At 35.0% G+C, this 14,487-nt stretch overlaps 1 protein-coding gene across 10 annotated transcripts in view; it reads left to right on the forward strand.

Moving 5' to 3' along the window:
* Positions 1-14,257, forward strand: part of PRPF40A (pre-mRNA processing factor 40 homolog A) — a 55,978-nt gene extending 41,721 nt beyond the window's left edge. For 5 of the 10 annotated variants that reach the window (XM_035008015.1, XM_035008018.1, XM_035008021.1 and 2 more), the window contains 13 exons: positions 494-602; positions 1,454-1,604; positions 2,583-2,716; positions 6,218-6,332; positions 6,492-6,595; positions 6,707-6,823; positions 7,148-7,285; positions 7,623-7,718; positions 10,002-10,088; positions 10,175-10,271; positions 10,535-10,596; positions 11,718-11,849; positions 13,214-14,257. In XM_035008015.1, the coding sequence (XP_034863906.1) occupies positions 494-602; positions 1,454-1,604; positions 2,583-2,716; positions 6,218-6,332; positions 6,492-6,595; positions 6,707-6,823; positions 7,148-7,285; positions 7,623-7,718; positions 10,002-10,088; positions 10,175-10,271; positions 10,535-10,596; positions 11,718-11,849; positions 13,214-13,306 (1,435 nt within the window). In that variant the 3' untranslated portion in view covers positions 13,307-14,257. The remainder of the gene's footprint in view (positions 1-493; positions 603-1,453; positions 1,605-2,582; positions 2,717-6,217; positions 6,333-6,491; positions 6,596-6,706; positions 6,824-7,147; positions 7,286-7,622; positions 7,719-10,001; positions 10,089-10,174; positions 10,272-10,534; positions 10,597-11,717; positions 11,850-13,213) is intronic. The other 5 variants (XM_035008017.1, XM_035008019.1, XM_035008014.1 and 2 more) reach the window with 2 other exon arrangements.
* The last annotated feature ends 230 nt before the right edge of the window (positions 14,258-14,487 follow it).

Below are 14,487 nucleotides of genomic sequence, written 5' to 3' on the forward strand. Positions count from 1 at the left end.
TTATAGCTACCCTAAGAAATATAGTCTTGACTACAAAACATGGCTCAGTTAGAATTATCCACTCCTTGGGGCGCCTGGGTGGCTCAGTAGGTTAAGCATCCATCTCTTGTTTTCAGCTTAGGTCATGATCTCAGGGTCATGAGATGGATTCCCACATCAGGCTCCTGGCTCAGCTGGGCATCTGTTTGGGATTCTCCCTCACCATCTCCCTCTCCCTCTCCCTGCCTTTCTCTCCCTCCTCCTCCTCCTTTCTCTCTCTCTCTCTCTCTCAAATAAATAAATAAATCTTAAAAAAAAAAATTATCCACTCCACCTCTAAGGAGGACTGGAGGCCTAAGCTATTTTGTTCTTAATTATCCAAAAGTTTTCCTGTATAATATACTAATGAACTTAGAGTGTTCATTGGGTGGTTTTAGGCTTACCATAAAATTAAAATAGCTTAAAATTAATTTTTATTGAGTAATGTAGAGTAACATTTAATTTTTTTTACTAGAAAAGCAGAGCAAATGTTTGGAGAGATGGAAGTCTGGAATGCAATATCGGAACGTGATCGTCTTGAAATCTATGAAGATGTTTTATTCTTCCTTTCAAAAAAAGAAAAGGTATTATTCACTCATAGTTGTTAATATTTATAGATAAAACAAGATATTTCTTCATTCTGATTAAGAGTTATTTTATAACATGTCCATTTTTGTTGGTTGGTTTATTCAATTTATGTGGTGTAGCAGATCTCTATTAGAAGTTAGATTTAAAAATGGATAGCTCCTATAATAGTAAGTACTGATGTGGACACACTAGGTACAGATTTATCCAACTCTTACTTGAATTGTCATTAATTGGCTGTCTTATGCCCACTTTGAAAGATACGCTTTTTTTTAATTCATTAAGTTTTTAAAATACTTAGTATTTTTGTTCATAATGTATTTGTGTAAGTTTTCTATACAAGAATGGCAGTAATTGTTACCACTAAAATGTGCTTGCACGATAGTGTTTTAAAATACCTCATACCTATTTTATTTTGCAGTAAGTTATGTATTATTCGGTCTTGAGATGTATAGAAATGTAAGTATTAACGAAAATTTGAACATAACTGAAAGTGGTTGAAGACTGGCATTTGCCTATTGTGTGACTTGTCAACAGTAACCTTAGTTTTAGACTCTGTCTATAATGCATAGTTATAGGAAGAGGGATTTATGGAGTTGTTGGGGAGATACGATTTTTAGATTCCAGCTTCTTAGAAGAGAGGTTAAAAAAAAAAAAAAAAACTGAAGGTAAGCAGTTACCAGGCTAAGAAGTTGGACAAGATCACTGGAAAAGTAGTATTGATATTTAAAATAAACGGGTAACATGAAATTTGGGCATCATTTAGAATGTAAAGAAACTCTCACTGATTGCAGTTCAAATACCATACTTTCTTTGAACCTCAAAATGTGTATTCATTCTTCTGATTTAGGAGCAAGCAAAGCAGTTACGGAAGAGAAATTGGGAAGCCTTAAAAAACATACTTGACAACATGGCTAATGTAACATACTCTACTACCTGGTCTGAAGCCCAGCAGTATCTGATGGATAATCCAACTTTTGCAGAAGATGAGGAATTACAGAGTAAGAATAAAGACTAAATGGGAGAACTTTTTTTTTAGAAGTCCAATAGCAAAGAATTCCTACTTTTATTATGAGGTCACTAACTGAATGTTACACAATTTGTTCATTCCTTTTTTTTTTTTTTTTTTTTAATGTTGGGAGGGGCAGAGGGAAAGGGAAAGAAAGATCTTAAGCAGACTCCACACCCAGCCCGATACAGGGCTCAGTCTCACAATGCTGAGATCTTGACCTGAGCCAAAACCAAGAGTCTGACGTTTAATCCAACTGAGCCACCCAGGCACCCATTGTTTGTCCATTACTAATAGTGTTTTGTTGGTTTCCAGATAGAGTCTAATTGAGTTTCATTATTCAGGAAGAAAATACTAACTTTATCAGATAATCCTTAAAATATGTTTGTCATAGAGCAAACCTGAAATTGTTTTTTGCCATTTTTGTGTAATTTAGTATGAACTAGATTAATTACCACAATTTTACTCACACTGTCTTCTTGAGGTAATGGCTTTAGAGATTTGCAAACACCAAAAGTTGTATTAGCATTATCCTTCATTAAGCTTACCCCGGTTTTTTTTCTGATTTACCTAGTTGCTTTTTAAATTACAGTTTTGTGGATTACCCCTCTGAATACCATGCTTCATTCAGTAGGTGTGGGATAGGGCCTAAAAATTCTATCCTGTTAAAAGCTCCTTAGGTAATTCTAATGTTGCTGACAAACTTTACAGTAACAGTTATATTTTCCTTAATTGTGTCTTGTGCATGGTCTTTATTTCACCCTCGAATTCAAGCTATCTTTTAATGAGGTTGTTCTGGAATTTTTAAAAAACATTTCCTATTTAAATGATTACAAGTCATATTTGAGTTTAATTACAAGTATTTTGGAAAGGTGAATTTGAAATTTATAATAAGGAAGTTAATGTAAATAAACTGCTTTCCTTACTGATAACGGACATTTTAATTTTATTTAACTGGAAAAATCTCTAGACATGGATAAAGAAGATGCATTAATTTGCTTTGAAGAACACATCCGAGCTTTAGAAAAAGAAGAAGAAGAAGAAAAACAGAAGAGTTTGCTGAGAGAAAGGAGACGACAGCGTAAAAATAGAGAATCTTTTCAGGTAATTAAAAACGTATCTTTTCTAGTTTAATTTCATACTATGGTTAGTGAGCTTCAACAGTGATAGAAACAATTTTGAGACTTCCTCATCCCAGATCATTAACTTAGGCTTTGTGGAGGATCCATACACATTTAACTCAAGGAGAACAGCCATTTTAGGCCAGGGGAACATAAAAGGCTGTAGCAGATTTGATATTTAAGGTGAGCACTGGTAAATCAATTAAGGTTTCACTTGGGAAAGCATGAGCGAAGACTGAAAAAATATGTATGATGACTCATTGGTTGATTTTTAGTGTCTAGAGAACAGTAGGGAATGATATGGCGTATATAGTTTGGGGATGGGCCATAGTTCTTAAATGCTATACGTAGAAGTTGAAATTATATATTCTTTATATAGGTCAGTGGCTCATTTTCACCTCTAGATACCATTTTTATCCTCTCATTAATAGAGAATATCATGGAATGTAATGAGTTTTTGCATTTCATATTTCACCAGATTGCTCATTTCAGTAATTATATTAATAGCAGGTAGCACTGTTTACTGCTATACATTTTAAATTGATAATCACTTAAATTTTTATTACGGCCTTCTAAGAGTTGGTACTATTTCTGTTATGTCCATTTATATAAGATAAGGAAATGGACTCAGGCAAAGTGACTTACCCAAATTCAACGACTAAGTAGTGGAGCCAGAATTTGAATCTGTACAGTCTTTTTTTTAAGATTTTGTTTATTTACTTAAGAGACAGAGAAAGCATGAGTGGGTGGGGGGAGAGTGTCAGAGGGAGAGGAAGAAGCAGGCTGCCTGCTGAGCAGGGAGCCCCACAGGGGACTCCATCCCAGGACCTGAGTTCACAGCCTGAGCCGAAGGCAGATACTTAACCAGCTGAGCCACCTAGGAGCTCTTCCATTAAACACTGTATTAAGATAAATGGTAAATTAAAGTGACTTAAGTTTATTTCTCCTTTAATGATAATAATTATTTGGCGTAGGATAGGGCACATTGCTATTCCCTAAGGCAGTAGTACTCAAAACTTAGTGTGCATCTAAATCATCTAGAGGACTTTTTTTTTTTTTTTAAATAATCTTTCTGCCCAGTGTGGGGCTTGAACTCTGTACAACCCCAAGATTAAGAGTCACATGTTCTACCAACTGAGCCAGCCAGGCATCCCACCTAGAGGGCTTTTAAATAAACTCTTACTATCATGCCAAAAGTCACTAAACAATCTTAAATGCCATAGACAATAGCATTCCTTTAGTCCTCATTCCATGAAACCTTAACATTTCTTACTCTTACGGGTTCCTTTATTGTAGTGGTTTGCTGTAGGATCATGCAAAGAATTCTTAAAACCACAGATTTCTTGAGCTTTACCCCTAGAATTTGATTCAGTAGGCCTAGGGTGGGTTCTGAGAATTTATATTTCTAGGAAGTTTCTAGGTGATAGTGATGCTTCTGGCCCATACTTTGAGAATTGCCCTAGGCCGTTAGCCTTTTATGCATAATTAGGAGTTTGTTGTCCACATTATCACATTTCAGCTTGGAAGAAGTTGAAAGGATAGTTGTTCTTTTTTTTTTTTTTTTTTTTTTAAAGCCAATAGTGTAGAAGTTTTACTCTACTTCATATTCAACTGCTGAGAATTTAGTCACATGGCTGCAACTAGATAAAAAGGCTGGAAAACCTACATTTTAACTGAGCAGCCTTATGCCTGGGAAGAAGGGAAGAGCATATTTTAGGTTTTTTTAATATTCCTCTGCAACCATTAAATTTTAAGGGCTCTTATGAAGGTTTTACAATGGTTTAAAATAAGGAGACCTATATGATAAAATAGTAATACAATAAAAATAAGATAGTCTGGGTCACAGAAAATAGTATGTATTATGTCAATGCTGGAACTGGAAGGGAAATCGTGAGGTAAAGTCCACATGGGTCTTTTAGTTAAGCCTAAAGTATGGCTCTGGTTTCTGATTACTGTTACTATAACTGGTATCAGCATGTTACTTTGTTTTTGCGTTCAAGAATGAAGAGAAGTGGAATTGATAGGTGTATGGTTTTATTCAGGGCATTGATAGCCTGTAAAAATTTGTATGCCTCATGTATGATTTTAGTATTAATTTTTAATTTAGTAATCTTTAATTTTACCCAGTATATCCAAAATACTATTTTAATATGGAATTGGTATTTTTTTAAGAGATTTTTTGGTAATCTTCAAAATCGTCATGTGTTATATACTGATGACATATCTCAGTTCAGACGAGCCACATTTCATGGACTTAGAAGCTACATTTGACCTGTGTCTACCATATTGAACAGTGCAGGCATAGAAATTTCAGGAGCAGAATTTTGGGCCATAGTTCTTTAGAGACATTTGTTTATAGAAATAAACACCCTAAGGATTTGGGGAAGCAGGAAATACGAAAAATTGTTGAGTACAAAAGTCCCAATATGTTGCCCTGAAAAATCAGCAAATACTGAAAAAGGATAAAGAACAGAAATTGTAATAAGCATATAAAGATTTAGATTTAGGCTATAAAATTAACATGGAAGAAAGGAAATAGGTTTGTTTGTTTTTAAAGATTTTACTTAATTATTAGAGAGCAAGAGTTGGGGGGAAGGGCAGAGGGAGAAAGAAGCAGACTCTCCGCTGAGCAGGGAGTCTGACGTGCTGCTCAATTCCGGGACCCTGAAATACGACCTGAGCCAATGGCAGATGCTTAACTGACCGAGCCACACAGGCACCCCAGGAAATAGATTTTTTTTTTAAGATTTTATTTATTTATTTGACAGACACATCGAGAGAGGGAACACAAGCAGGGGGAGTGGGAGAGGGAGAAGCAGGCTTCCCGCGGAGCAGGGAGCCCGATGCGGGGCTCGATCCCAGGACCCTGGGATCATGACCTGAGCTGAAGGCAGATGCTTAACAAATGAGCCACCCAGGTGCCCCAGGAAATAGATTTTTAAATCAGATAATGAGGTTGAGTCTTGGTACTTCAAACTATGTATCACTTCAGTAAAATACATCCTCTTAGAGGCCCCACATTTATTCATTAATTAAAAAAAAAAAAAAACCCAGCCAGAACACATTGGGCACTGTGTCTAAAAACAAAAAGTGTATTTTACAGGCAACATGTAAATACATTTTTAGCCTCATTATTAGAGATAACACCTAATGTTTCTAGTTAACTTGTACTTTTATATATGTTTTTTAAAAGTGAAATGATGTTCCATCTTAAGGAACAGTAAACTGAAGCCTGGAAAATAACATAGTTTTTCAAAGATTCTTTTCTCTGAAGTGCAGAAGAGGTTTTTGCCTAAAAGAAGATTTTATTTTCATCAAAGAGCAAGTATTCTTTGCACCTTAAACATATTTGGGTACATTGGTACAAGAGTTTCAAATATTGCTGTTTTTAATGTGTTTTCATGTTGCATTAATATATCTAATGTCCTTAAAGATGACTTTTCAGTATAATGGGTTTTCATTATTGTTGGGTTTTCCTCCCCAGATATTTTTAGATGAATTGCACGAACATGGACAACTGCATTCTATGTCATCTTGGATGGAATTGTATCCAACAATTAGTTCCGACATTAGATTTACTAACATGCTTGGTCAACCGGGTGAGATTCTTTTCTTCCCAATTTATAGTCATGATAGTAGTTGGGATGGGCCAGAGAGGAAGGCGGTTATGTTGGGGAATGGAGGGGTGCTTTATTTTGTTTTATAAACAAAAAAGTAATTGCAGCTCTTTGGTTAGAGCTAGCTTTTGACTTCTTTAGTTTTTTCATTAGGATCAACTGCACTTGACCTTTTCAAGTTTTATGTTGAGGATCTTAAAGCACGTTATCATGATGAGAAGAAAATAATAAAAGACATTCTAAAGGTAAACACTACACTTACTATTTACTGTTAATCTGTAGTATATTTTAATTTTATAAGTTGATATTGTGTTTCTTTATGTATTATTAGTGTTAACAAGATTTCTCTTTCTTAGGATAAAGGATTTGTAGTTGAAGTAAATACGACTTTCGAAGACTTTGTGGCCATAATCAGTTCAACTAAAAGGTCAACCACGTTAGATGCTGGAAATATTAAGTTGGCTTTCAACAGTGTAAGTTATCATCTTTACTATGAAAAACAACTAGCTTTACAAAGTTTGTACTAAACTACTTTAGTACAGTTCTTAATATATTCAGCTAAAAGTACTTAAGCTGTAGGCTACTGAAATAAGGGCATATGACTAGGATTTTACTGAGTAGTAAAGTGAAAGAAAATAATGTATTTAGATAATCAGCTAATGATGAAGTTTCCTTTGCTCAAATTAACTGGTGTTGTAATTTGGCCCATAACTTAGAAATGGTGGGAGAATGCTTAAATTAAGGATGAATTACTTCAATTGTACTATTATAACTGATTAAATATGATTTTCTAAAAGTTATTAGAAAAGGCAGAAGCTCGTGAACGCGAACGAGAAAAAGAGGAGGCTCGGAAAATGAAACGAAAAGAATCTGCATTTAAGAGTATGTTGAAACAGGCTACTCCTCCAATAGAATTGGATGCTGTCTGGGAAGATGTATGTATAATTGTAAATTCTTTCTAATGATCTGTTTCCTTTACAATTGAAGATAAAAATATCTTTAATTCCCTTCCCATTTTATAGCCACAAAAAGAAGCTGAAGTTATTGGTAGAGTATAAATTAAATATACTGAGAATATTTAAAAGTATAAACTCAAGTCTGACCCTGCATTTAGAAATATTTATTGAAAATGGTTTGGACTTCAGAGGAAGAGAAATTTAATAGACTTTGAGGGGATGGGGCTGTCATAGTTACTCCTTGCTGTTGTGATTCTTTTTTGTCATACTGGTATACTTCTCTTGGTATTCATGTATTCTTATCTGAATTTTTCAGATCCGGGAGAGATTTGTAAAAGAGCCAGCATTTGAGGACATAACTCTAGAGTCTGAAAGAAAACGAATATTTAAAGATTTTATGCATGTGCTTGAGGTAATTTTAGTATTCTCATAATTAACTTCACTATTTCAAAATAAAAAAAAATATAAACAAAAATTGAATTTAGATTGATCAAAGTGTGTTTTTTAAATTATACTGCTTCTCTACAAATGTCATTACCTGAGATGGTTAAGGAAATGATTTTTCTATAGAAACTGCTTTTAAGTAAAAGAAACCAAGCTTGCATGTGAATATAAAGATGTGTTCGGAGGGACAGTTCATATTTCTTTCATGTTTTTACAGTGTTTTAAAAATTGAGTTCAGCAGCCTTCTGTAATGACTGGTAAACCTAAAGAAAACGTAAACAGCTTTTAAAGCACACATTTCAAATATTACACTGTCAGATGTGTTCAGTGCTCAGGGAGATCTGGAAAATAATGGAATAAGTTGTAAGTTTTTGTTAAAATAACTAATGATAAAATTGCAAGTTACTCCATTAGCTGAACAAGGGTATTTTGATGAAGATTTAAGGTACTTGTATGTAGTTATAAATATGCTAAATAGACTAGTAATTACTGAATAAAAACATTTGGTGCCTATATGGGGCCAGGCATTGTTTTAACAGTTTTACAAACACTACATATATGAACTTAATCCTCACAACAACCCTGTGAAGTTGCAGATGAGCAAACTGAGGTAAAGAGAAGTAATTTGCAGAGAAAGGATTCTAGCCCAGGCTGTTTGACTCCAGGGTCAGTGCTTTTAACAAGTAATGCTACCCTACCAGTTCTGGACATAGTGATACTTTACAACATACTGCAAGCTGGCATATATTTAACATTAGAGTGTTGGCATGGTGTGGTCATAGGGCACTGCAGGTCACTTAATTGTTCACTATTTCCTTGGATTTCTTGTTCTTCATGAATTTCAGTGTCGACAACAGTTTGCTCTGTTAACATATATCCACAATCACCTTTATTATCTCCTAGCTGCCTCTAGATCTAGTCCTGTTGGCCTCTAAGTGTTTTCAAAGTGTGTTTGAGAGCAGCAGCATCTACATTACCTGGGAGCTTGTTAATAATTCAGAATCTTAGGCGCCATTGGCAGAAATCCTGCATCAGAATCATCATTTCAACAAGATTCTCAAGCACTGGAATAGAATGTACATTTAATTTTGAGAAGCTCTAGCTAGTATCTTTTTTTTTTTTTTTAAGATTTTTTTTATTTATTTGAGACAGACAGAATGAGAGAGAGAGAGCACATGAGAGGGGGGAGGGTCAGAGGCAGAAGCAGGCTCCCTGCCGAGCAGGGAGCCCGATGCGGGACTCGATCCAGGGACTCCAGGATCATGACCTGAGCCGAAGGCAGTCGCTTAACCGACTGAGCCACCCAGGCGCCCTCTAGCTAGTATCTTAACATTGTCCCCCAATTCGTAATCATCAAGATTTTCTGGTGACCGGTGCTGGGAGTAGTGGTGAGGTTATAAATGGAGCTGAAGGATTGTAGCATAGGGAAGGGCCAATTACATTGGAATAAGTTTTGGGACCCTAGTAGTCTGAGTCTTTGAGTTAGAAAAGGACAAGGAATTTAGCAGTCAGTGACATAGAGTAAAAGGAGCTTCCTTTCTGAGTCAGATGTTTTGTTTCCATTTACTTGTAAACTGAAGCAGAATTATTTTCAAAGCCATAGATAAGTTTGGGGGCAAGGAGCTTTTACTGCAGCATTAATAAATGAATTAAAATCCACAGAGACAACATTTCCTTTTCTGATTTCACGTGGTGTTAGACCGTCTTTGGAGGACTTAACGTTTGACTAGGAAGAGAATGCTCCTTGGATGGAGAAAAAAAGGATTAGATTTTGCTTTATTCTGAGACCAGCCCTGTTTATCTTAGTTCAAGAATGGCTCTGAGGTAGTTCTTTTTCATGGTGCCAAGCCTAGCTCGCTGACCAAAACCAGATTGATCAGAAAAACCATGTCTGAATGTAATTTTATTTCATTGGTTTTGAAAGTAGTGTGACTGTTCTACAGATTATACTTCTCTGGAGTTTATCAGTTGTCCCTACTAAAGCATACCATTCTCATTCCTATAAAGAGTGCTTTCTTTCTTAATACTTTGTTGTTTTTAGATATCGAAATGAGTGGGTATGGGATGGTTAGAAAGGAACAGAACACTTTTAACTGCTAATTCTTTGCAGTTTCAAGGAAGTACATCCTAAATGTGCAAAACGAGAGTAAGATTTTTACTCTTATAACTTGTATAGCGTCTAAAAATTCCTTATGATCTGCTTCTAAAGTACATGTAAACTTTTGAAATTCTTTTCCTTTTGCGCCTGTAGCATGAATGTCAACATCATCATTCAAAGAACAAGAAACATTCTAAAAAATCTAAAAAACATCACAGGAAACGTTCCCGCTCTAGATCGGTAAGGAAGTTTATTATGGTACCCTAAATGTGTTGAAATATTTGTTAACATCATTATGAATGAAATTATATATGTATTATATATAGGGATCAGATTCAGATGATGACGACAGCCATTCAAAGAAAAAAAGACAGCGATCAGAGTCTCGGTCTGCCTCAGAACATTCTTCTAGTGCTGAGTCTGGTAAGCATTTCTTTTAACTTGAATAGAATCATTGGAACTGTGGGGCACCATCGCTTAAGGGTCCAGCTCTTGGTCCTGATCTCCCCTGAGATTGAACCCCTGCTCAGCACGAGTCTGCTTAAGACTCACCTTCTCCCTTTCCCTCTACACCCCCTCCCATGCTCGCTCTCTCTCCAAAATAAAACTTTAAATAAAAAAAAAAATCATTGGCACTTGGATGTCCTCAAATTCAGACTTTTTTTTTTTCTTTTCATGCTGCTTAGAGAGAAGTTATAAGAAGTCAAAAAAACATAAGAAGAAAAGCAAGAAGAGGAGACATAAATCTGTAAGCAAGCTTTTAAATATGTGGTACTGCAGCTAGGTTTTAGCCCTTAACTTGTTCAGTGGTGATAGAACTCTTTTCTGTCTAGTCCTATGCAGTCTAGCACAGTTGAGGTGGACACCTAAACTCGGGAATTACATAGTTTGTCTTCACTGTAATCGTCCATTAAAATCTTCTATAGTGAGCTTTGAAAACAAACACACATCAGTGTTAAGATTCCCACTCTGACTTTTTAAAGTAATCTTAGAGAAAGACCCAAGTGTGTATGTGTTGCCGCTGTGGTGAGAATCACAAGTTTAAACATTCACCTATTTCTCTACTCTTAGTTCTTCATTTTACATAGGCATCAAGATACCCTAAGGAGCTTTTTCGAAACAGAAGTGACTGGGTATTTACTACTTGTTGAATGAGAGTTTTTTTTCCTTCATGCTACTCACTCGAATTTATACATGTCTAATAAAGGACCATTTATTTAGGCAGTGACATTGCACTTTAAATCCTGCTTTTCAGTGCACCGAGGTGGCTCAGTTGGTTGAGCATCCATTCCATACTTGATTTCTGCTCAGGTCATGATCTCAGGGTCGTGAGATTGGGTTCTGCGCTCAGCGCGTAGTCTGCTGAAGATTCTCTTTATCCCCCTCCTGTTCACATGTGCTAAATAAATAAAATCTCTTAAAAAATAATAATCCTGCTTTTAGTTGCAGTTTTGAGGAAAGAATTTATTATATAATGGTCAACCTATTAGATGATTAAGCTAATCACAGCATTCTCTATATATATCTGAACAAACCAACAATATTGGGTTGGCAGAAAATGTAATGTTTGTCTACGTTTACATAATAGATATAATCCACATCTTGTGTGCTTTCTTCCCTAATTTAGTGAAGCTCTTTTGTGATGTTAATGTATCAGAATGTCATCCTTCCCAAAGGAAAGCCCAACTCCCTCCAGTGAATCTTGGAAATGTTACAGAATCCTTGAGGTTAATAATTCAGATTTCACCATACTAGGAACACATGCCCTATAATAATACATGGATGTTCTTAAATATTACCTATATGGAGATACGAAAAAACATAATGGTATCTTCATCAAAATGCTGATGTTATTTTTAATGTACACAGGACTCTCCAGAGTCAGATGCTGAGCGAGAGAAGGATAAAAAAGAAAAAGACCGAGAAAGTGAAAAAGACAGAACTAGACAAAGATCAGAATCAAAACACAAATCACCTAAGAAAAAGACTGGAAAGGATTCTGTAAGTGTTCAGAATTATTTCATACCTGTGTTTTCAAAATACAAAAATGGATAGTGTGGTTTGTATGACATTGAATAGACTTTTTGCAAGTTGGCTACCATTTTAAGAAAACAATGAAAATTCAGTTAACTGCCTCTCACACAAAATAGTGTTCTAAGTTGTATATTCCTCAAAAATAAGTCTTCCATGACTGTTGTTTTAATCCACTAAGAAAAAGGATATGGTCTTCTACTTTGTAAGTTGTAAAAAGTACCACTGGACATTTTCTACCTAGTTTTTTGAGGAATATAAGACACAGATCAGGGGTTCTCCAGATATGCACAGCCATCAGTACTAAATCCAGTTTCAAAAGGTAGCATTCCAGTAACTTTTAGGAGTAATCATTGTGAGGGAAAAGGTGAAGGCAAAGGGATAGGAGGGGGACTACAAAGTTAACATTTTAATATCAAATTACATTAGTCTTTAGTTTCCCATCTGTGTGTGTATGTATGTATGTATGTATGTATGTATGTATGTAAATGACAGCAAAGTAACACAAGCCTTAGCCTTGCCATTCTACAAATACTGTGGACTTAGCAGGAGTAATGCCCCTAAATGGACCCATGGAGAGTTTAAACTGTTTAGATAAGCCCTGGTTCTCCCTCTGGATATTCTGATTCAGTTGATAATGGAGGTTTTTTTTAAAAGCTGCCCTGGTGAGTTTGATGCACATCCTTGGTGAAGAATGATTTCCTGAATACTTAATAGCAGCTTAACAGTTTCTTCTTTGTAGTCAGTTAAATGAAATCTCTGAAGGGAAGAATAGGTGATCTACTTTTTAAAGGTTGTTTTTCACCAATAGTACAATATTTTTATTTTTTGAATTGTTTTTCAGTCTAAGTATTGTCCTCATAAATTTTAAATGTTTATCTAAGGATAGTATGCTTAAAGCATAATACTTTTCTGTAATATAAAACACTTAGAAGGCAACCTAGAATCTACAAAATTAGCAAGGAATATAGTACCTTAGGTAATGAACACCCAACTTCCATTAAATGGAAACAAAATGTTTCATATTCAGTGGTGTAAGAGGAAGGGAAAGAAACCATTGTGTACCATTCTGCCCGATTTACATATTAATGCAAACTGAAAGTAGTACCATATAAAAGTCTTGTTCTGAGTTCACTATCTCCCCTAGTAAAACCAGGGAGTAGTTAGCAACTCATTAATAGGCTTTTGGGAAAGAGGTCAGTCCTAAACCCTGTGATGGGCTTGTTTTTGTGGAAGGCAGTCCATATATTTTGGTTCCTTTTTTTCAAAGGTTCAATACTACTTAACCTTTTGAGTACTGACATTAAATGTAAATGTATTCAATGTCTTTTCAGGGGAATTGGGATACTTCTGGCAGTGAACTGAGTGAAGGGGAATTGGAAAAGCGCAGAAGGACCCTTTTGGAGCAACTGGATGATGATCAATAAATTATACCAAATATATGTTTACAGTATGATTTAAAGTCTAATTCAGACCAGGGACTCTATTTTAAAGTTCAATTGAAATAACACTGGGTTTTAATTATATCACAGGAGAAAAAAGTGCATTTAAGTATTGTTATTGTGGACTTTATAAAAAGCAAAGGAAATTGAAAATAACTTTTGATTCTGTATCAAGAATCATATTTTCATACGGTCATAACTGTCTTTCTGTGACCCTTTCATAGGGCACTGCAGGATGGATTAAAGGTGGCAATTTACTGATAACTGCAGATGTCTCTACTTTGTTCTGAAGTCTAAGTCATGAGGCGATTTGATTTACTTTATAGAAGTTGGATTTTGAAGATATAATGAAAATTTTTTTGATATTTAGTAGTACAAAAAAAGCACCAGCAACTGACAAAACTGCTTTTTTGTGCACTACCCAACTGGTTAAAGCTGATATGATCTTTTATGGTGAACTCAGAAATAGATGTTCTTAACGGAAACCTGGTAGACCCTTAACTATAGTGGTGCTAATGAGCACTACTATAATAAAGCCACCATTATTTTTTATGAAACACCTGAATACGTTTTAAAAAAAGGCTGTTGTGAGGGCATTATTTTGAGGTGATGTTTTAAAAGTTAACATCAAATCAAATTGTAAATTAGTTTAAATATATTGCCTTAAGGACCTACTAAAGAATGTGCCACCAAACTTTAAGTGATAGCTGCAATATCCTTGTCTGAAACAAAAATCAATGTTGACTTAAACATTTTCTTTAACAGTTGTTTTTTTTTTTTAATCCGATCTTTTCTCTTACTTTTTTTCATTGAGGAAGTCTTTTACCTTCCCTACTCACTGAGAAGTATTGACTTCATGGTACACATTCTAAAGCATTTCTGATTTGAATATTTTTGTACATTTTTATCAATTATTAAACCTTCTCTTCTAGTGTGTACTAGTATTTATTTCTACTTAAACTACTCAGCTCTAAAAAAAATTGTATGATCATTTAAAGATACTAAATCCTTGAAATTTTGCTTCATCTTATCCACTTAGCTAGGTTCCTTTCCTTTTTAATATTTAATATTATAAATCAGTACATTTGAGGACCCTGTAATTTGTTTTTGAGCTACAAATTTCCTATAGAAAACTTTAGAGAGGCAATGGTTTGAAGCTAGAATAC

This window comes from Mirounga leonina, unplaced genomic scaffold, assembly GCF_011800145.1.
Source record: "Mirounga leonina isolate KUSES-001 unplaced genomic scaffold, KU_Mleo_1.0 Mir_151, whole genome shotgun sequence".
NCBI classification, from domain to species: domain Eukaryota; kingdom Metazoa; phylum Chordata; class Mammalia; order Carnivora; family Phocidae; genus Mirounga; species Mirounga leonina.